At 36.4% G+C, this 23408-nt stretch overlaps 1 protein-coding gene and 2 long non-coding RNA genes across 13 annotated transcripts; 1 reads left to right on the plus strand and 2 right to left on the minus strand.

Moving 5' to 3' along the window:
* Window positions 1-231: 231 nt before the first annotated feature.
* On the minus strand, window positions 232-19317 carry LOC105420418 (uncharacterized). 5 transcript variants are annotated; one of them, XR_016052011.1, is made up of 5 exons: window positions 19041-19317; window positions 3998-5603; window positions 3245-3311; window positions 977-1365; window positions 232-874 (listed from the first exon to the last, which is right to left on the minus strand). It is a non-coding gene; the product is annotated as an uncharacterized LOC105420418 (long non-coding RNA). The 5 variants fall into 5 exon arrangements; XR_016052015.1 differs by having other exon boundaries at window positions 5509-5603; window positions 19041-19179; XR_016052012.1 differs by lacking the exon at window positions 3245-3311 and having other exon boundaries at window positions 4003-5603.
* On the plus strand, window positions 6700-19723 carry LOC18421431 (myosin-12). Of its 7 annotated transcripts, none has more exons than XM_020661884.2 (37): window positions 6700-6845; window positions 6958-7114; window positions 7195-7253; window positions 7364-7523; window positions 8003-8152; window positions 8303-8439; window positions 8697-8843; window positions 9162-9263; window positions 9385-9442; window positions 9588-9689; window positions 9838-9875; window positions 10009-10135; window positions 10241-10411; window positions 10487-10618; window positions 10700-10806; window positions 10976-11036; window positions 11509-11686; window positions 11801-12006; window positions 12301-12420; window positions 13007-13105; window positions 13214-13429; window positions 13777-13916; window positions 14125-14226; window positions 14481-14592; window positions 14733-14789; window positions 14917-14976; window positions 15139-15309; window positions 15614-15769; window positions 16123-16329; window positions 16432-16578; window positions 16775-16845; window positions 17755-17854; window positions 18112-18168; window positions 18378-18434; window positions 18554-18634; window positions 18805-18887; window positions 19036-19721. In XM_020661884.2, exons 1-37 carry the CDS (start codon window positions 6769-6771, stop codon window positions 19157-19159), a joined length of 4329 nt encoding a protein of 1442 aa, XP_020517543.1. In that variant the 5' UTR covers window positions 6700-6768; the 3' UTR covers window positions 19160-19721. The 7 variants fall into 7 exon arrangements, 6 of the variants coding, with proteins under 6 accessions (XP_020517543.1, XP_088717990.1, XP_088717987.1 ...); XM_088861864.1 differs by having other exon boundaries at window positions 18363-18434; window positions 19036-19715; XM_088861861.1 differs by having other exon boundaries at window positions 6759-7114; window positions 18363-18434; window positions 19036-19723.
* On the minus strand, window positions 7374-14157 carry LOC148783005 (uncharacterized). The gene is made up of 2 exons (XR_016052016.1): window positions 14078-14157; window positions 7374-7538 (listed from the first exon to the last, which is right to left on the minus strand). It is a non-coding gene; the product is annotated as an uncharacterized LOC148783005 (long non-coding RNA).
* Window positions 19724-23408: the final 3685 nt, after the last annotated feature.

Consider the following 23408-nt stretch of genomic DNA (forward strand, 5'->3'; position numbering starts at 1 on the left):
ATCTAAAATGTTGAGAAACCTCTAGAATCACTAGATTATTATTCTGGAAACGAAAAAAAATTGAATTTCTTGAGTCTCCTAAAATTTAGTTCTCACCGTCTAAATTAGACGGTCTCTCTTCCATCTTGAGACATTTTTTTTTGTTTTTTTTTCTCTGAAGTGCATAGAGGCTAGAATTATAATTTTTTTGTTTTTGTTGATGTAGGGGTTGAAGAGGTGACATCCCCAAAATTTGGAATCTCAAAATTAGTCCTAGACAAGGTTTTTACTCAAGATACTAAATGAATAATATACTCCCACGGGAGTATAACATCTTTTGGTTTAGTACAGACTCGGATGCGACCGCCGTCGAGGTGGAACGAGAATCGTCATGGCCATCACACTTGATTAACATCCACAGAACAGGACTTAAGAACCTAGCACTAGCTCCTTCGCTGTTAACACCACTGCACCTAACCAGCATTCATCTTATTAACATCAAACAAAGTGAACCCGGCCTAGGTCTGCCCCTCATTCATCAAAACAAGATGGAGACAGCCCCTGGCCTTGGAGAGATGACTCGGGAAAGCCAGGTCGACAACTACCCAACTTCGAAGCATTGTATCCAGGGACTTCAAGGCCATGCTCATGCATATACAATAGAGTCGGTTGCCAGGCCCAGAAGCCACATACTTAATTTGGCTTGTGGGAAGGCCGTTTTGATGGCTGTTCTTGCTCCAGGCTTGGTCACTGGCTGGAACATCTGGATGCTGGTTTCTGAGCCTGTGGCTCAGACCAAGATGCCAGTGAAGTCGGGTGTGGCAACAATGCCAGAGAGTCGCTACATGAAATTCTTCTTTTGATAGCGGAGGGAGGTCAATCCTTGCCGTAGATACTGGATTTAAGAGGCAGAGGATGGAAGGTTAATGAGATAATAGTAGCCAGATTTAAGAGGCAGAGGATGGAGGGTTAATGAGATAATAGTAGCCAGCCTCACCTTGTGCAGCAAACAACTCTAGTAATTCCGGTTGGTTGATATGTCTTCGAAGTGCCACATCGTCGTGTCCATGCTGCATATTGGGAGTATCCATGGGAAACTACATATCTTGGGTTTAGCCCTGCATCTTCATCCAGTGTCTGCATACTGCGGTTGCTCTAACATAACATAGTCTGGTAAGCTGAGCCGCTCAAAGATCAAGCAAAAGAGATCGACAGGCAACTTCCACCACCACCTCTTGCCGGCTCGTGTAGAAGAATGCCCTTAGATAATGCACTTGAATGGTTTCTTCGGAGCCTGAATGCGGCTGCAGCTTCTCATCAGTTTCTTCCCCTTCTCTATTCCTCTTGTTCTTCCTCTGAGCGGAAAGGCAAAGGAGAAAGAACATGCTTGTTTTGACAAGAAAGGAGAAAAAATATGTTCGTGTTATAGATTTGAATTTGATTACAAAAGCAAGGCTCACATTGTAATTAACAAATTACATCACAGATTATCCTATGTAATTGCAATGCTCTCAAAATTTAAAACAAAATTAACTTAATAAATATTTGGGTGCCACCCAAGAGACTTGCAAGGATTGTGAACCAATCCAATCGGCCCTCAATTTTAAAACAAATTTAACTCCATTAATACTTGGATACCATCCTAGACTTATGACTTCACAAGGATTTTGAGCTAACCCAAGTGCTCTCAATTTTAAAGAAAAATTGACTCCATAAATAGGTGGATACCATTGAGTACTAATGTTACAAGGATATTGAACTGCAATCCAAGGGTAAAGAAAGAAGGATGATGGTGAGTTAAAGAATTAACTTACACAAGCATGAAAAAAATGTTATAAACTAACCAACTTGATGTGAAGTATGTCTAAAATAAAGTATTTTTTACTCTGAGAAAAGTATACAAAGAAACCATTCCTTAGTACAAAGAAGTCACAATCTCTCTTGTTCATTGGATTTTAAATTAAGGGGCTGTAAATATATTATTGACTTGATTACACAACTGGTTACACACGTTTGTGTATCATGTTTTTACAAACCTATAGAAGTTAAAGTTTAACATTAAAAAAAGAAAAAAGAAAAAAGAAGTGGCAAAGTGGATATAAAACGTATGCTCTAATTGTTTTCTACATGTCCACTTGCTCCATCATGCTAGGAGCATTTTAAAAATCTCAAAACTTTTGAGAAGTTGAGCCTGGCGACAAATCTCGTAAAGGGAAAAAACCTAAAATCACACACAAGTTTCTAAAAACAAAAAAAAAAATTAATGCCTTAAAAATCGAATAGGAACTGTCCAACTTTTGGAGGACAAGATTTAGTTTTGAAAAACTCAAAATTTATTTGTTTTTGAAAATAATCACTCCATGAATTATCAAATAAAAAAAGAATTGTATATCATGAGACCATTTATCTCTGTTACAAGGAAATCACAATTGATACTAGCCATTAGATGTAGATGATTTGAAGTGTGCCTCAAAGTTTGAATTTTTTTTTGTTGAACTTTGAGTCTAGTTAATGACTCGACCGTTTAAAATTTGGAGATGCACCTCGATTAGATTGTTTAAGATTGCAGCCTTGTACAAACCACACCCTATAAAAAAAGATGATTTAAAGATCTAAAAATAACATACCTTGCAACACATTATTTGGATCATCAATTTTCATGATTTTCTAGTGTTCATAGATCCATTCCACCTACACGACTTTTGAAGCTTTAAAAACTATAATTAATGGTAGAAGTAGATTTCTAAGGTGTCTTAAAAGTTTTTGAAACTCCCAACTTTGAAAGAGCTCATTTGATTGTTTAAGATCGATACCTTGTATAAACTACACCCATTTAATATTTCCTTTTCCCATTTTCACATACCAAAAAAAAGGGCATTTAGGTCCTTATACATTTTCAAGAGAGATCGGGTCCTCATGGCTCCAAGCAAAAAAAAAAAAAAAAAAAAAGCGAAAAGTTGGAGAGTATAATACAATATGATTAGCAGTACAAAAGAAATTGAATAAGAAAAGAAAAGAGAGTTTTGTTAATAGGGAAAATCAGAAAGCGTGGTCGGAAAGCTTTTGTGGATGGCTTTTCTCTGCCACCCCACAACTGGGCCTCATGTGACGGTGGACGCCGGAAAAATGAGATGCAGTCTCGTATCTCTTTTTACCAGCTCCACCGCCCCCAAAAAGATTCAAAGCCAAAATAAGAGAGAGCGAGAGATACAGCATGTTACAACACTCATTTCTAGAGAGAGAGAGAAGCAGTAAAACCACTGACCCACATGGGACCCCTCATTGCGGGAACTTTCCACCGAAGGTCCTGGTTCCAATAAACGGTGCAAAAGCTGTAGCATCCATTTGAAAAACAAGAAAAGCATGAAGATATATACCATATATCATAAAGCTTGAAGATTAAGGCAGACAATCCACAAAGATTTTCACAAAATAAACGCCCTCTGCAAGGACTTTGAACCAATCTATGAGCCCAAAACCAGATCTATCTTTTTTGTTTTGTTTTGATTTGATTTCTTTTTGGGGTGGGGGTTATTTTGCACAGGAAGCTGGTTAGAGAGAGAGATTTGATAAATCCTTTGTCCACTGGTGAAATGTGAAATTTGTACCTCGGAGCAATAAGAAGATTGAGACCCTTAGATGCATAAACCCTTTGTCCACTACTGAAATTTCAACTTTGTACCCCGGAGCAATAAGAAGATTCAGACCCTTAGATGCACTTGTGGGGTCCATTGTGTCTCTTGACAATGCTCTAATGGTGCAGTAGGAAATAACTAAGAGAAATGACTAAAAGAAAAGATAAAAAGCTGACAGCTCCCCTAAGGGCACCACCCAGATTAAGTTTTTCACAATGAAGCAAGAAGGTCAAGACCTTTTGCTGAACTTGCCGTAAACCAAACCGTGCCACAGCTCTCATGGTGAAATCATATTTCTACAGATGAAAACAATAAAAAAAGATTTGAAAAACAAAACTCCCACCAAAAAATAAAGGAATAGAAATGGATTCTAAGGGACCCACCTCACCAAAAGCAAGGCTTGAATTTCTCCTTCAACTATTTTGGTCACTATTCCGGCGCCACATCAGCATCAGGCGAAAAGTTGGGGGGGGAGAGAGGAGAGAGAGAGCGGTGGGGTGGCTGCTACCAATGCCTTTTGCTTTTGAGTTAAACCACCTGCATTTCCTCCCTGCTTTTTTGGGCCCTCACAAAACATTCTTTTTCATTCTTTTAACAAGCAATCCATCAAACCATCAATCCCTTAAAACCTTCTCTAAATCTATTCTTTTTCCCAAATGAATGCATACCCATCTCTTCTTCTTCCCTACCTGAATTTTGATCGGAAGATCGCAAAGAAACTCCACTTCCATTTACAGCAAGATTTGAGGCCAGAAAAACCAATCCTGAAAGGCCAAAACATACCGTTTGCCTCTCCAGAAATTTTCAAATTTGGAATATTTCTGGTGAGTTGCCGGAATTTCTGAATCGGATGATCACCAGATAACCAACCCCTTCATCTCAAAGCTTCCTAATATGGTAAGTTTTGATGGCCAAAGACCAGTGCCTGAAGTCTTGATATGTAAATTAAATGATTGAAAAATTCCAAATTTGGTAATGGTTTCAGGGAACTCCAGTGAACATAGTGGTTGGATCGCATGTGTGGGTGGAGGATCCAGAGGAGGCATGGATGGATGGGGAGGTCCTCGAAATCAAGGGCAGTGAAGCCAAGATTGTTACCACAAACGAAAAGACAGTAAGTTCCACTGGTTTATCCATGTACACTGTAATAGTTATTCTTTATGTTCTGGTTGATATGACTATAAAGGCATATGACTGTTTTTCTCACTGAAGTCATAGAGAGTTTATATATAGTTACTCTATAAAATTGTTCAAGTCATCTTTATGTGATCAATCAATGGGATCAGATCTTGATTCATCCTGTTTATATTGATCCAAAGAATTCTCTTTTATACTTAGTATTGAAGCTTAAAATCTGGATCTACAAGCATGTTATATAAAAATTCTATAGTAGTAAATCGAAGATATCTTCCCTTAATATCAACAAAAGGAATAGCTATCTCATCCTAAATAGCAATAGAGAACTATGGAAAGAAAACATAAAAAAAAGGTAAGAGAATCGTGTGCCTTTCGTGGGTTTCACAATAAGAGTGGATATCTTATCAAAAAAAAATTGAAATTATCATCTGTGAACATAAACGTATCAAGTAATCAGATGGGGGTCAAGAGAAAATCAGTTTTAAGTATTCTTCAAACCTAAATTTCTACCATTGGGAATTACGAAAAGTAAATTAGCTATAAATTTCAAGAGTCCAAGTTATGAATGATATGAAGTTAGATTCAAATTGAGCGGAAGTACGCAAATGAGTCGATAGAAAAGCACTTATTTTTATCCAAAAATAGTAACCATTATGCTTTTCATTGATCTCAGGTTGTCTCTAATTTATCAAATATTTATCCAAAAGACACAGAAGCGCCACCAGCAGGGGTTGATGATATGACCAAGTTGGCGTACCTCCACGAGCCTGGAGTTCTACACAACCTATATCAACGGTTTGCTCTGAATGAGATATATGTAAGTCTCCAAGAAGCTGAGATGATCGCATCACCCTGAATCATAAGAACAAATGTCCTATGCCATGATTAAAACTTTAAGAACTTGGTGGAAAAAAAACACTTTAACTTTAAGATTCTAATGGCTGCTCACTTTTCTGATAACTATACACTCCATGGGTGCATAAATACCTCTCTCTCTCTCTCTCTCTCTCTCTCACACACACACACACACACACACATACACACATATACACACACACTCTTTCTCTCTCACACAGACACACAAGGGAAAATTTAATCTAACCTGTAAACCCTCTCCCTTTGGGAAGATGTTAGCATACACAAACCCCAAATTGATGGAAAACAGAGGTCAAACACATGGCACCCAAAAATCATGGAGTTACAATGGTAAGTTACCTTGTGCAGTAGATGGACAACGAAATCAGGGAGCAACCGTGGAAGATTTCAAATCTACTGCACAACGAAATCAGGGAGCTACCGTGGAAGATTTCAAAGGCCCAACACACACCCCCCCCCCCCACCCCTGCGCATTGGTATGGGTAGGGAACATTTAGCATTCAAACCTCATGATTTCCAGGCATCAGTGGTTTGGACTTTGGAACCATCATTTTTGGTCATTATCTGGGGACAAGCAATTGCTAACATCTATTCTAAAGATAAACTTTTGCCAGTCATATGCACCCACAGATATAAGCATACACTTGACAACATAATGTCGCACATTTGGTGAGAAACTGAAGCAATATGACCCACGGAAAAACTCGTTTCAAGACTGCATGAAAAGACAACTCGCATGATAAATTTTTTTACTGTCAAAATAATGCAATTTCTTATTATTTTGAAACATCTGAATTTTGACAATATATTTCTTTGCTGATTTATAGAAGGCATCTGTTTATTTTCAATGAAAACTAGATCCTTCATCAATAAGAAAAAGGTTTATATTCGAATATTATGAATTTGTCATCATCTTAGAAGAAAATTTGCATAAAAACTGTACCACAATGCCACACCTTGAGTTGCATTCCCACCAGGGTCCCAAGTTAACATTAAAAAATTCAAAATTAAAAAGAAATTATATACCCAATGGGAATTGAAAAGCTATCCGGGTCTATTTGTTTTTGAGCAGACATACACAGGGAACATATTGATTGCTGTCAATCCATTCCGAAGACTGCCCCACTTGTATGACGTCCACATGATGGAGCAGTACAAGGGAGCAGCATTTGGGGAGCTTAGCCCTCATTTGTTTGCTGTTGCTGATGCATGCTACAGGTAAGCATCTCAATTTGACACAGACACACATGCATGCATGCATACATACATCATGTTTATGTGTTGAACAAAAGGCTGACAAAAAGTTGATTATGGTTATTCTCACAACTAGAGCCATGATCAATGAGCAAGGCAGTCAATCAATTTTGGTAAGTGGAGAGAGTGGAGCTGGTAAAACAGAAACCACAAAAATGCTTATGAGATACCTTGCATTCATGGGTGGTCGATCGGGGACAGAGGGAAGGACAGTAGAGCAACAGGTTCTAGAGGTGAGCATGAATATGCCTCAGCATCCCAAAGTTCAAGATCTTGAAACCTCAGTGTCATAAATTTCCAATTTTGTTTGCAGTCAAACCCTGTTCTTGAAGCATTTGGGAATGCCAAAACTGTCAAGAATAACAACTCCAGGTGACTCAAATATCTTCTATTTATCCATCTCTCTACATATACCTACATATGCGCTCGTATACAGAGCCTAGTGAAGTTAGTGGTGACTAAGGTTTGGGTCCTTTTCACAGTCGTTTTGGTAAATTTGTTGAACTCCAATTCGACATGTACGGAAAGATTTCCGGGGCTGCAGTCCGAACATATCTTCTTGAACGCTCTCGTGTCTGCCAAGTCTCCGATCCTGAGAGGAATTACCATTGCTTCTACATGCTCTGTGCTGCACCGCCTGAGGTAGGACACTTGGTCCTGAAACGAAACCTAAACTGCCTTTAATTAGGAAGTTTAGGTCTTAAGGTTTCAATCTAACGAGAAAAAGAAAAGCCTAACAAAACCTTGATTGCACCTTTTGATGTATATCATTTTTGTTTTCAAACTTAAAAAAAAAAAATGGAAATAATTTAATTTTGTTTCCAAGTTTGGAGACACGTGATGCATCCCAGAAGAGGCCTTTATGCAATAGAGCCAATTCAGTTAAAGGGCTGAGGTCACCACCATTTGCTAGCACCTTTGCAAATTGCAATTGATGGAGAGTAAGACCCTCACTTCTAACCCATGTTTTACATTAGGAAATGAAAGATCTCATAAGGTCCTTTCTTTCCTATTGTACTTTTCAAAATGGAGCACACTCCAATGGTATATGAGTAGGTAGCCAAGCCATTAACATATGAAGCCTTAATTTCCTAAGAGATCGACTGCTTGTTCTGTTTCAGGATGTAAAGAAATTCAAAGTGGCAGACCCCAGATCATTTCATTATCTAAACCAGACAAACTGTTACGAAGTAGCAAATGTGAATGATGCCAGGGAGTATTTGGAGACAAGAAATGCCATGGATGTCGTGGGAATCAGCCCGGAAGAACAGGTAAAATGTAAAGATGTACAAGTACAGTAATTTGGAAGTAATTTGGTCAGATTGGTCAATTGGGTTCAAATCAAAATAACATTTTTTTAACCATTACTGCACGAATCTTATTGGTTTTTTATTTTTTATTTTCTTTTTAATCATTTTCAGGATGCAATATTCCGAGTTGTGGCGGCAATTCTGCACCTTGGCAATGTAGAATTTGCAAAAGGAAAGGAAATTGATTCTTCTGCTCCAAAAGATGATAAAGCAATCTACCATCTTCAAACTGTTGCAGAGCTCTTGATGTATGAACTTGAGCTCTTCACATTACAAATTATTTGTTTTTCTTTTCCTTTTAGTTTTATTTATATTTATAAAGTAATAAACACAATTGCTGCATTTCATAACTTATTGTTTTTATGTAAGCAAAGTTCGCCCTAGACACAAAGTGGGCCTATTCTATAATATAGGCCGGATGGCCCAGATTTAACAATATGCATGCATGTATGTATTTCTTACCTTGTTATATTTTGACTTTGAGAGGACACAATGTTTATTTCAGGTGTGATGTAAATGCCCTAGAGGATTCTCTCTGCAAGAGAGTAATTGTAACACGAGATGGGAACATAACGAAACTTCTCGACCCCGAAGCAGCTGCTTTGAACCGTGATGCATTAGCAAAGACTATCTACTCCAGGCTATTCGACTGGTGAGAAACTGACGGTCTATCGCTCAAGAAATGGATTACTATCAGGATCTTCCCATCAAAAACCATGGGCTAATGGTTTAAATAGAATAATAGTAATAACAATAATAACAATTTCAAAAATCCCATAGAGTTTAGTCTAGCACTAAGTCCTAAATGCATCTGACACAACTAAACTAGTGTACCCATGAATCTGAAATGAGACAAGATTTAGCTTTGTGCGCTTGCATGGAATTTAGATTTTTAGAGAAGAAGAAAGAAAGGAAAAAAATAATAATATTTAAATTCAGTTAACATACCACCCAATGTGTTGAATGGCAGGATAGTGGACAAAATCAACATCTCTATCGGACAGGACCCTAATGCAGCCAGCTTGATAGGAGTTCTCGATATCTATGGCTTTGAGAGTTTCAAAATTAACAGGTAACCTCTACCGTTGGTGATATTACTTAGAATACATCAAAACCTACAAAGCATGCATACATATGCATCTCAAGAGTTACACCCACCAGCTAGACTGGTCACTAACTAACATGTGTGGCAGCTTTGAGCAGCTCTGCATCAACCTAACAAATGAAAAGCTGCAACAGCATTTCAACCAGGTATGCATGAAAACCACAGTACACCAATTGATAATTCTGACATAAACAAGAATGAAAATGATATCAGGGTAAACAAAAATGGCACAAAAGTTGACTAATACACACAAAAAAAATGAAATACTAACATGAAATGCATCCTCCACAGCATGTATTTAAGATGGAACAGGAGGAGTACACGAGAGAAGAGATCAACTGGAGCTACGTTGAGTTCATAGATAATCAGGATGTATTGGATCTTATAGAGAAGGTATTTTGTTGTGATATGCTGAATTCTTTCAAAATCATTTTAACAATTCTTGGTTGATTTTTCTGCGCAAGCATATAATTGTTGGAAGAGAGAAAAAGAGAGAGGGAGAGATTACTACACATCACTGATGATTTATATGTGCTTGCAGAAACCAGGAGGAATAATCGCTCTTCTTGATGAAGCCTGGTATGCTTTCTACCCAGTAAACTTTTTTTTAACAAAGAAAATGAAAGTACTTCAGCTTGCACACTGCATATATGCCTAGAAACATCAACTTCGATATTAGTATGTTATGAGATGATCGACCTACTCTTTGCAGTATGTTCCCAAAATCCACTCATGAAACATTTGCACAAAAGATGTACCAAACATATAAAGGCCACAAGCGATTCAGCAAACCTAAACTTGCCCGTACAGATTTCACTATCAACCATTATGCTGGTGATGTAAGTGGCATTCTTAACCAGAGGATCAAAGCTCTCTGAAGGCTTAAGCTTAACAATAATTACAACAACAATAAAGTAACTTAGTACTAGCTTCCTTGTCAATAGGTGACTTATCAGGCAGATCAATTTCTTGACAAAAACAAGGATTATGTTGTAGCCGAGCATCAGGCATTGTTGAATGCATCTACATGTCCGTTTGTTGCCAACCTCTTTCCTCCATCACCAGAGGAATCTTCAAAATCATCCAAATTCTCATCTATTGGGACTCGCTTCAAGGTAGATCCAGAAGCATAATCTTCTTTTTTTTCCGTTAAAGTTTTGTCTAACTTTACTCACCTGAAAATTATGCAGCAACAACTGCAAGCTCTTATGGAGACCTTGAGTACAACAGAACCACACTATATCAGATGTGTGAAACCAAACACTGTCCTAAAGCCAGGCATTTTTGAAAATTTTAATGTACTAAACCAGCTAAGATGTGGGGTGAGTGTTCTCATATCTGATATTAGCATTTTTATCTATGCTATGAATTTATAGATATGATATGAGGGTTGTTGATATCAGGGAGTTCTGGAGGCAATCAGAATAAGTTGTGCAGGTTATCCTACAAAGAGAACTTTCGATGAGTTTCTTGACCGTTTTGGAATGCTTGCTCCAGATTTACCAGATGGGTATATCTCATGTTTCTGTTTTTCATAACTACCATCAAAACTGATATCCTGAATAATAGAAGATTATTAGGCTTGAAAAGCTGAAAGGCAAAAAATTCTTGAGACTTTCCATATATGAATCCTAAGGTTAAACTGTATGCTGATACACTTACCTTTTAATATTCTCCAGTTTGGATGAGAAGACAGCATGTGTGGCCATTTGTGACAGAATGGGCTTGCAGGGCTACCAGGTTCGTCAGCAAGAAAAGGAAGATTATACGAAAGGAATTTCACTCATTTGAAGTAAATTATCAAAACAAAAAAAAAGCTTTTTCTTGAGGTAGGCAGCTTGGTTTGCATGAGGGACAAACTTAAGGTTTGGACACCTTGACCTGCCTCATAAAAGCAAGGTGACATACCTCTAGACAAAGGTCATATGCAAAATCAAAACCAGATGCCCAAAAACTAGTTAATCTTACCAAATAAAAACCAATAAAAAATATAATAGAATAAGTGCGCATGCAGAGAGAGAGGAGAGGAGAGAGATAGAAGGGCTATAATGAATCATCTCAGCAACCTTTAGTAGTGAAAATGTTGTGGTGAACTAGCAACAAAGTGATGGAAAGTTAATCAAGTTGCAAAACTTGAAAAAAATCTTCTGTCATCAGTAGAACATCTATGAATCTTCTACCAATCCTTAAATTTGCTCTTATGGTATTCCAGATAGGAAAAACAAAGGTGTTTCTAAGAGCAGGGCAGATGGCCGAACTAGATGCTCGAAGAATTGAAGTATTAGCAAATGCCGCACGGCTCATCCAACGCCAAATACGGACACATCTCACTCAAAAAGAATTCATTGCCTTACGCAGAGCCACAATTCATTTGCAAAAAATATGGAGAGGTATATCCCATCATTCAATATGTATTTGTATGTCCCTTTTTCTAGTCAATTTGGATGGAAATACTCTCGTAATTCATCCATACGAACTTTTTTTTTCCCTTTTGGATACTGCAGCACAGCTTGCTCGTAAACTTTATGAACTTATGAGAAGGGAAGCTGCTTCACTACGCATACAGAAACATGCACGCACTCATAAAGCCAGAAAGGAATATACAGAACTACGTGCATCTGCTGTAGTTATTCAAACAGGATTGCGTGCCATGGCAGCCCATAATGAATATCGGTTCAGAAGAAGAACCAAGGCTGCTATAATTGTTCAGGTACAATAAGAACAGAAACAGGCCTACTTGGATTTCTAATTGCGAACTACATATTAAGTGAATGGAGAATTTACTGTGTCCAATAAACTAAAGAAACCCATAGTCCACTCGAAAAAACGATGAACGGTGGTGGAAAGAATGGGAACCACTTTGATTCTTACTCTGTCCACTGCCTCCATTATATGTTTAATATAATCCATTGGGCTATCATGTACTCTTCACAAGCAAAACTGCCTATGTTGCATGCTTCAATATGCTGAAAGTAATTCACAACAAACTGTTTTTTCCTTTCAGACTCGATGGCGAAGATTCCAAGCTCTTTCAGCTTATAAGAGGCAAAAGAAAACTACCCTCACTCTTCAATGCCTTTGGAGAGGAAGAGTGGCAAGAAAAGAGCTGCGGAAACTCAGAATGGTGAGCAGAAGTTCTATCACCAAGTCCTGAAATCCAACTTATGGGTCAACATATAATATACGAACTTGTTGTTTCCAACTGCTTTCATGGAAAACCAGGGAAACATACATCCAAGAGAACAGACTGGTCACTTGAGTGTTTACATTGAACAATATAAGATACTTGCACGAGCAATAAACAAATCATATAAAACCAGAAAATAATGCAGAAAGCCCAATAATCTGAAGTTCTAAAAGAGAAAATGAAATGAAACAAAGAAATATCAAAGTGAGGATTTATAATCATGCTAAAAGAATTATATTTGATACTATCTCACTACTTTCAAGAAATATCTGGAGGAAAAAAATATATCATACTAATAAAATAAGATGACCAAAGACGTGGGGCATAATCATTTTTAGAGGTAAAAGGTAAAAGAACCAATAAGTATATGCTACTGGTTAGTATACATTTATTATATTGTTTTGCAAGAAAATTGAAGAACTTTAGCTATCAAGGACAACTGGATTTGGACATGAAAGTTATGGTACCGGCAATTTACTGCTGCTTGGATATCAACATGACTAATGATGCTTCATATGTGCAGGCTGCCAGGGAAACAGGAGCACTCAAAGAAGCAAAGGACAAGCTGGAGAAGCGTGTTGAGGAGCTCACATGGCGGTTGGACATTGAAAAGCATATGAGGGTACTCTTTCATTCTCAGCAAATTAACTAATACATAATATTATTCCAAACCCACCAATCCATTTCAGCTGCAGTTTTTGGGAGGAATAATCCTTATGAACTTTCACAGATTGATCTTGAAGAAGCGAAAGCACAAGAGATTGCAAAGCTTCAATCTGCTTTGCAAGAAATGCAAGAGCGATTGGATGAGGCCAATTCCATGATCATAAAAGAAATGGAAGCAGCAAAACTAGCAATTGCCCAGGCACCCCCAGTTATAAAAGAGGTGCCAGTTGTGGATAATTCCAAGATAGACTTGCTGACCCACCAGAATGAGGAGCTAAAGGTAACATGTTTGATTTGCGTAAAATAGGGGATATGGGCTTTGGTCGCATGCCATGTCCATCAGAGAAAGTGGTGCACAATTGGAAAGAATAGAAACCAATACTTTCAGAATAATCCCATTTTTCTCTGAGCATCGGCCTTCTCATCTTTATTTATTTACTCTTGAAGTGGGTCTTCTTGTCTTTATTTCAATCACATAATGAATGCCTTTTCAGTACATAAAATCTGGCATACTTTTTACTAGTATCCTGTGAGCCACTGTAATGCATTGTTCTGCTTTTCCATTTACAGAAGTATAATCTAGTTCTTTCAGCAATGATTGGGACTTAAATATGTTGATCATTTTAGGTTGAGCTAAATGAAGTGAAAAAGAAAAATGAGGATATTGAGAAAAGATATTCTGAAATACAAGAACAGAGTGAAGAAAGTCTACAAGTTGCAGCAGAAGCACAGTCAAGAGTTCATGAGCTTGAAGAGTCTATACAAAGGTACCAGACAACATCACTTATACGTAGACCTTAAACAGAAGTTTTCGGTGTGAAGATGTCCAACTTGGAGTGTTCACATCACAAATATACACAGATCACATGCCCACGAATTCACATACACAAGTACAGATATGCACACATTTCAAATCACAAATCCATACATGAATTCTCAGTCTGACAAAAGAATCTTTCCGATATGGTCTCCCAGGCTAGAAGCAAACTTGTCCAACTTGGAAACAGAGAACCAGGTTCTGCGTCAGCAAGCTCTGGAAGCATCAAAAAATGATGATCTCTCTGAGGAAAACAAAATGTCAGATTCTAAAACCTTGCCATGCAAAATGACATTAGATCTTTTAGTTTGCATAACAAAGACTGCACTCTGATCCCCGACTGCACTCTGATCCCCAAAAAGTAGCTTATGTGCATGTTTATCTGCATAAACAAGTCCAGAAAGATAGAATATCTGTAATAAGGTCACCATTGTTTTCGTTCTACGGGCCTTTGTCAGTTTTTCTTTCTTTCTTTTTTTTTGGAAGTTGCTAAGAGCATTCATTTTTAATACAGACTCAAAGACAAGATCTCGAAATTAGAGTCAGAGAATCAGATGCTCCGCGATCAGACTGCAGCATTACCAATGACAGTTCCTACTAAACAGTTAGAGCCCCCACTTACTCAGGTTGCTCTAGTTACCCAACGTACCAGTCTAAGATAATCATGACATGATTTACTCTTCTTTTGACAAGTAAAGAATCATGGGAATCAATCAAGACTATTGTGCATAGATAATTAGTTATTTGATTTCCTTTTTGGATGAAGGTGGTGCAAAGTCTGGAAAATGGACATGAAGTCATTGAGGATCACAAGGTAGAAAAAGTAAGTTGGCCATCCTCTGGTACAAGTAGTTTATGTACAACGCAAAAAACAAAAAAAGAATAAAAAAAAGGAATGACTAAAATAACACTAACTGTGAAAAATGGTCTAAAATTATTTGTACATGCAGGAAGTGTTGCCTCCCGTGCCCCCACTTAACAAACAGAAATCACTGACTGACAGGCAGCAAGTATGTGCTTTCAGGCAACAGGCTTCGTTTTTTCTTTCTTCATATATTTCTCGCAGATAATGGTTCAGTAACTAGGCATCGTAAATGAAAGGACCGATATAATGGGCACTTACATACAACATTTGTTAAATGTCTATACTCACTATCTCTATATCTGATCAGGAAAACCATGATACTCTTATCAAATGCCTAATGGAGGATAAGAGATTTGACAAGAACAGGCCTGTCGCAGCATGCATCGTCTATAAATCACTGCTTCAGTGGAGATCATTTGAAGCAGACAAGACCAACATCTTCGATCGCATCATTCACGCAATCAGGTCATCTGTTGAGGTGATGCATCATGCTGTATATTTACCCATGACTAGAAGTACAAGAAAATTTTGCTTGCTTTAATTAACAAACTGAGTACGAGAGAAAATAAAAAAATGGTGATCCAAAATCTGAACCGTTGTTTACTGGTCTTATATTTTTTGAAATGATATAGATATTTCACAACCAATATTTTCAATTATGGTTTTCTCACCATTCCATAAAAGCTCTGATTTGACCAGCAGAGCCATGCAAGAAACTAAACTGGGAATATGGCTTTCAAGACAATCCATGGTATTGATTGACTTTTGGGTATGCCTTGTAGAATCAAGATAATGTTGTAGATCTTGCTTATTGGCTTTCAACCACATCCACGCTTCTGTTCCTTCTGCAAAATACCCTCAAGGCCAGCAATACGCCCAACATGGCTTCACAGAGGGGTCGTATTTCATCTCTGACCTTATTTGGCAGGATGGCACAAGTAAGTCACTAATCCTTCTTTTGCATTCTTTTTGGTAATTGGCATGTGAGAGTCACTGGCTCTATGACTATTATCTACTTGGCCCATACTTTTCTTGCACAATGTAGTGCACTATACCGGACCTTCCTTACTGCAGCCTACTCACCAAAAGAAAAGAACAAAAAGATGAATGAATGAACATGTCTATGAACTCTTGAAATTTGATCAGTCAAAAAAAAATCTCTTGATAATAATAATAAAAAATAAAAATCTCACGTTTGAACTTTTACGAAGTAGAATTAGATTGTTTCATAAAACAGCCAATAATTGGAGAGAACAAACAATTCACAATGTATGAACGTTTTGCATTGCAGGGTTTCCGATCTTCACAAACAGCTCTGGGAATTTCAAGTGGGTACAGTGGAATGATAGGGAAGCCAGATGTGTCATCCAGAGTGGAAGCCAAGTATCCTGCTCTCTTGTTCAAGCAGCAACTCACAGCATACGTCGAGAAAATCTATGGGATGATCCGAGATACTTTGAAAAAAGAGATTACCCCATTTTTGAATATGTGCATACAGGTACATATCTAGGAGAAGAAACAACAAATACAGAACCATTACTTGCATTACAATTGCCCTGTGAACCAATTTACAACTGATGTAAATATGCATAATTTACAGGCACCAAGATCTACGCGGGCTAGAACAATAAGGGGGTCATCCAGAAGTATCCAGGCAAGCATCGCAGCAAAACAAGCATCAAGCATACACTGGCAAAGCATCGTGAAGAGCATGAACAATACGTTGGACATAATGCATGAAAACCATGTAAGTCATGCATCAATTATGCCAGCAAGTATGAAAATTCATAACAAAGATCCCAACTCCTCACCCCCTTTTCTTCCATTCTCCTTTCCCAACCCGACTAAAGGAAACAGTATAATATAGGTTGTCCCACCTTCCTAAAAGGACAATAGAATAATTACATTGTTTGAGCCTGATGTTTTGAATCCATGAACTGCAGGTGCCTTCCATGATTGTACGAAAGATGTACAGCCAGATATTGGGGTACATAAATGTGCAGCTTTTCAACAGGTATACATACTCAGTCCAGTTAGGCATGTTTTTTAATGAATGCCTGGGGATCTTTGTCAAAAAGCATGGATATGCATGTCAACATCTAACATGGATACAAATATTAGAAATGCCAACCCCAAACTTGGCCTTTCAAGGATGACACATATATATATCATTTAAAGGAAGGTAGGTGGGATTTTCAGTGAGATTAAGTACTTTCATGATAGCATTTATGCAAAGAAAAGGCCAGCCATGATTGTCTAATTTCCTGCAATGTAGTGTCCCTGATGTGCTAGCACATGCAAAATCCAAAAATGAAATTTATAAATAAACAACTGTAGTTTTAAAGCATTTCTAGAATGCTAAGATAATTAAGTCATTTTACACAACATTATCAATTAAGTTCATTTAACAAAACGCTTTTCCTCTCACTTAGATCATCATCATCATTAGAGCCTTATCCCAACTATTTGGTGTTGGCTCCTCCTCTCGCTTAGATAAAGACCAGAAAAAAAACTTGCCCTTGAGAAATCCAAGAGTGAGAACAGGGACGAATCCAAGAATGAGAACAATGGAAAGGCTACAATAGGAGAATAGGAACTCCCCACAATAAAAATTAAGATTCCACACAATAGATAACAAGTGAATAAAATTCTAAAACAACTAGCCTATTTGAAAGGATTAAGGCTACAGAACCCAGAAAGTACTAAAAGCCATACAGGAAAGGAATTAAAACTGGAAATTGTGGGCCGAATATTATCTTTCTTTCACAGCACAGCTGGCTAAAATTAAGGCCTGATTCCACATATTTAGCATTCAAAAGCATCTGTTCATTTTTTTTGTTTTGGCCATATAAATGTACCAAAGTCCAAAACAAATCCTTCAAAAATTTATGTAACTTGCTAAATGTCTTTCTTTAATTTGCAGCTTACTTCTGCGCCGTGAGTGCTGCTCTTTTAGTAACGGAGAATATGTCAAAGCAGGATTGCTAGAACTCGAACAATGGTGCTCAAAGGCAACAGAAGAAGTATGACGAGAATCAGAACAACTTATCTCTCCATGAAAGGCTCCTCTAGTCTATCAGCAAATAATAATACTAATAATAATAATAGTGATGGTGACCGTGGTGGTGGTGTCATCATCTTTGTCACATTAGTAATAGTAGAAGTAGTAGTAACAGTAGGAGTAGCAGTACTAGTAGTGCTAGTAATAATAAATAACTAAATAAAATTAATAAATAAACACAAGTCTATTCTCTTCTAACTCTCACATTCTTAATTGCAGTTTGTTGGCACGTCCTGGGATGAACTTCAGCACATCCGTCAGGCTGTAGGATTTCTGGTATGTAGGGTTAAATTCCCAACAAAGTTATCCCAGAATAACAGAGAGAGAGAGAGAGAAACCAGCACAACGCACTGCTTGCAATTTTGGAAAATCTGAATTTATGACAAAACACTTTACTTTTCCACCCAATATTGAATATTCATAACGTGCTCCAAGAGCAGCCATGTTGAATACATATCAGTGAAGATTAGATGACTTTTGTGCAGGTTGCACATCAAAAGCCTCAGAAATCACTGGACGAGATCGCAAAAGAACTCTACCCAGTAAGTAAAAATAAAAATACAGAAATAAACACAAATTAGTGAAATTCAATTTATACATTCTATGGATTTCTCAGTTCATTTACTAAATTTCAAAAATAAAAATTGTGCGTTTGTTGCAGGTGTTGAGCATACCACAAATTTATCGAATAGGTACCATGTTCTGGGATGACAAATACGGCACACAGGGTCTATCTCCTGAAGTAAGATTCAATTAAAACTCACAAATCCCACCACAAGAATAAACCGAATTCTCGGAACCTAATGTAGATTTTGCAAATTTTCAGCAAGATTTTGAGCTGTTTTTGCACCAAACTAGAAAAAACTCACAAACGGAAAACCCTAATTTCTCTATCTGAAACCCATTTTCCAGGTTATAAGCAAGATGAGAGCTCTAATGGCAGAAGAATCAGCAAGCATGCCCAGTGATTCATTCCTACTGGATGATGATTCAAGGTAAAGTTAACAAAAACAGTAAAATCGTAACATCCCACAAATAATCAACTAAGAATAGAAAAAAGCCCTATCGATCTAAGGAAAAAAATCCCTGAAATTCACAATATTTCTCATTAGGTTCATCTTTTTTAAATGAATGGAAATGCAGCATACCATTTTCGCTGGAAGACATATCTCGATCTGTATTGGACATAAGCTTATCAGAGGTGGAGCCCCCGCCATTGCTGCGCCACAACTCCGCGTTTCACTTCTTGCTGCAGCGTGCAGAGTGACCCAACTCTCTCTCTCTCTCTAGAATTTTGAGATTCGTTCGCGCTCACTCTCTCTCTACAATTTTGATCTCCAAAAGACACCCTCCTCTCTCTCTCTCTCTCTCTCTCTCTCGAATTGAAAAACATGCGCCATTCTCTCTCTACAAATTTGAAGCCACACGCCTCTCTCTCTCTCTCTCCAAATTTGTTCCACTCATCTCTCTCTCTCTCTCTGACCCCACGAGATCTCATGAAAGCGCGAAAAAAAAAAGAGCCGAACTTGGTGGTAATTTTGAGTGTACATATGATTTGCCGCTATTATTTTTTATTTTAGGGTTTTTATAAAGTATTGATTTAGATTCGAATCGCCTAATTTGAATTAAAAATTATTATTTTATTTTATTTATTGAGAATGTGTCGGGGTCGTGGATTTAAAGGCACGATGGTTGTCTTTGTATATGAGATCATATTGGGTTGTTTCTTCTCTTTTTCTTTTTTTTATTGCTCATATTGGGTTGTTTGCTTGTGATGATTATTTTTCAAACAGTGATTGAATAAAAGTTTGTTATCGCTGTCATTTTGATATTTTCTTTCTTGGATGACCAATGTGTTCTAATCTCAATGACAATTCTCTCCGATAAATGGGAAATGTTTTTACTGTATTACAATAAAGTAAACTAACAAGGTTTACAACGTATATTACCTTATTTTGGGTAAAAAGGGAATCCTCACAATAAAATAAAAAAAATATCTTGATGCAAAATATGAAAAATATTGCGATTAAAAAAATAAGTTTTAAGTTAACATCCTTGATATTATCATCCACATGCAGATGTGGAGCTTATATGGGAATATAATGAGGATGGTAGATTCTCAATCAGATCAGCTTGAAATCAAGTCAAAATATTTCCTCCACTCTCAAGGAGGATACACTCTTGACCTTTATGCCTCGATAGTAGATGTTTTCCTTTTTTTTGATAAAATAGGTATTGCACAAAAATAAATTCAAAGTATAGGTGGTCAGCGCGGCGGGTAAAACAACATGATGTCTTGAGTTTCATCAGGGAACGTAATATGATTTATTGAGTTCTATTCAATTTGAATGAGCCCCTGAAGCTGCAAATTTTATAGAACCTGCTCTCACCATATGGGCTTTAGGTAACCCGATACAGGTTGGGGTGGATTTTTTGAGATCGCGAGGATGGTATGATCCTCTCCCTCAACGGTCCTGGTAGAGAAATAACTACAGATGAGGTGGAGTCGAGGGCTCTTCTATAAGGGGTGTGCTACCCCAACTCCAAGTAAGGTTCTTATTGAAGGTGACTCACTCGATGTCCCCCCTGAAAGTTCAAGCCTCTACTGTTTGAAATTAAGGACTTGTATCTAACTCGGAGGTGGAGTTTAGGCATGTGTGCAAGGAAGATAACAATGAGACAGATGCACTTGCTAAGAAGGATGTTTTTAACTCAATTATGTCTATGATTGGGAATGGGGTCGGGTTGGGGTGGTAGCAAAACCTAAACCCTGGTTAAAGGTTTTGACCCTTATTTTCACTAACAGATTAAAAAATTGACTATTTTAACAAACAAACTGTGGATCATAATCCCCACTTTACCCCCAAAAAAAAAAAAGGACTTTACCTTAAAAAAAAAAAAAAAAGAATGAAAACCCATTGAGACTGTACGGTTAGGGTCATAGGTGAAAAGCATTGAGATTGTACAGTGAGGGCCATTAGTGAAGAGCAATGAGGTTGCCTTGTACAATGATGTTTTGGTCGTTGTATAATATCCCAAATGGTGTAATTGTTAGTAAAGTTCTCAATGAGAATGTATTGAGCCTAGAGTTATTTTACAAACATCTTTATAAGGAACCGGTTTCTATGCACCCAAGCCCGCATATGTCGAAATGCGGGCTTATTAATAAGTTTATTTTTTAGATGGAATTTTGGACTTAATTTTTAAGAATATGTAATTTCTAACATGAAGATCATGAATTCGAAAAAAATAAGTAAATTTTAAACTAAAAATAATAAATTTAATAAAAAAACATTTGGACCGTTAATTTTTATTGTTTTAAAATGAAACACCTACTTGCATCAATCTTCAAGATGGACTTTTTTTTTAAGGATCAATCTTTAAAATGGATTAGACAGCGTATGTATTCATGCGGTCCAGCCCCCATGAAACAATTTTCCTCTTTGTAATGAATGTTTGGTTTGTTGTCGATTGGACATTCCCTATCGTTTCCTTTATATACAAGAGGAATTTAACATCCGGATTCTTCAACAACAAAACTTAATTTTTTTTTTTGGAATAAACTATCTTATCTAAAATTAATATATTCGTAATAATAATACCCTATTAGACGTTTGGTACATATATTATATTATGTATAATGTTATTTAATTATCTTACATTCTCAAAAAACAATTAGTGTTTGTGGCTAAAAATATGTAATTTTATTAGATTAGTTTGAATAAAGTAATAAAAACTTTTAAAAAATATATATGTATATGTAAAATGGCCTATAAGTTAAGGATAATTGTTTCATGCGGGATCGGCCGCATTTCTAAATATACGGTCCAGAGGTATAAAGCATCCATCTTTAATATTGATGCAAATAGGTGGTTCATCTAAAAATAAGGGTAACTAACTGTCCATATATTTTCTTAATATAATTATTATTTATAATTTTTAATATTTTTTTCATGTTCATGATCTCCATATTAAAGATTATGTATTCTTCAAAACTTAGGATCAAATTATATTTAAGAAATATATTTATTGTCAAGCCCGTATTTCTACAATATGTTAGCTGGTTGCATAGAAATCGTGTCCCTAAGTTAATCTGATAGGTCATTATTAGGATAAATTCTAGTGAAATAGTGAACTATCAATAATAAACAAACAAGCCCTGAATATCTAAAACTATTTTAAGTGATAAATATCTATTATAAATTTATAATATCCAATAATATTTTTTAAATAAATGAACGTCTTACTCCTCTCGCTTGTAATTTCAAAATAATGGGTGTATGGCAAAGGAAATAGTTCATATAAGGATACAACCTTATAATGTAGAACTACGGATGCACTTCAAAAATCCACCGGAAAAGGCAGTTTTAATGTTGAAAAACCCTTTTGATTGATCATCTCGGCATCGAGATGGATGACCATGAAAAATACAAATATTTTTAAGTCTCAGACATAGTGCATTTTACAACATATTATCTACACCATCCATTTTCAAGATTTTCATATGTTTATAGATCTACTTGATTTTAACAATTTTTTAAATTTTTTAATTAGATATAAAAATAGATTTTGAGATAATCCTAATAACATTTTACATCAAAATTATCTACCATGATAAAATTTGAAGGTGCACCTTACCTCTATAGCTACGGATGCATTCGTATGCCAACTGCACCCCTATGCCAAAATATGCCACCAAGAAACGCATTTTAGGGGAAAATACAATATAGTACATTGATGTTTGGAATTTTGGATTTTTAATTTTGAATTAAAAGATATAAATGTTCATCATCGATATCATGTAAGCTTTATCCCAACTATTTGGAGTTAAGATGAAAACATTTTAAAAATAAGGGTAATTATCACAAAATACCTATATTTTAGCTTAATTGGAAAAAAAAAACCCAACTTTAAAAACCTCGTCTGCACCCTTTTTATTCATTTTTCGTTTTTTTGGATGAAAATGGCCTTCACGGTAATCGTTTTACCGTAATTCATATTAAATTTTACGGCAATTAAAATATTGTAATAACTTTAAGTAATATTGCGGTAATTAAAATACCGTAATAACTTTAAGTACTATTACGGTAATTAAAATACCGTAATAACTTGAAGTAGTATTATGGTACTTTAAGTACCATAATAGATAACATTTTATTTACGACACTCTTTCTACCGTAATATTTCCATTTTATACGGTACTTTAATTATCTTAATGTTTAACTCATTTTATCCAGCACTTTTAATCCCACGTACATCTATTTCTCTCAACTTCCCCCCGCTATTTGCTTAATTACAGTGGAAATAATGCCATAAATAAAATGTTATCTATTACGATACTTAAAGTATTGTAATATTACTTCAAGTTATTACGATATTTTAATTGGAAATTATCGCTAATATACCTTTATTTTAGTAAAATCGAAAAAAAACCCTTAACTTTTCAAAACCTCGCCTATACCCTTTATTACAAAATTTAGCTTTTTTGGACCAAAATGACATTCCCGTTAGTCATT

Source organism: Amborella trichopoda, chromosome 3, assembly GCF_054954075.1.
Source record: "Amborella trichopoda isolate Santa Cruz 75 chromosome 3, AtrichopodaSantaCruz75HAP2 v2.0, whole genome shotgun sequence".
NCBI lineage: Eukaryota > Viridiplantae > Streptophyta > Magnoliopsida > Amborellales > Amborellaceae > Amborella > Amborella trichopoda.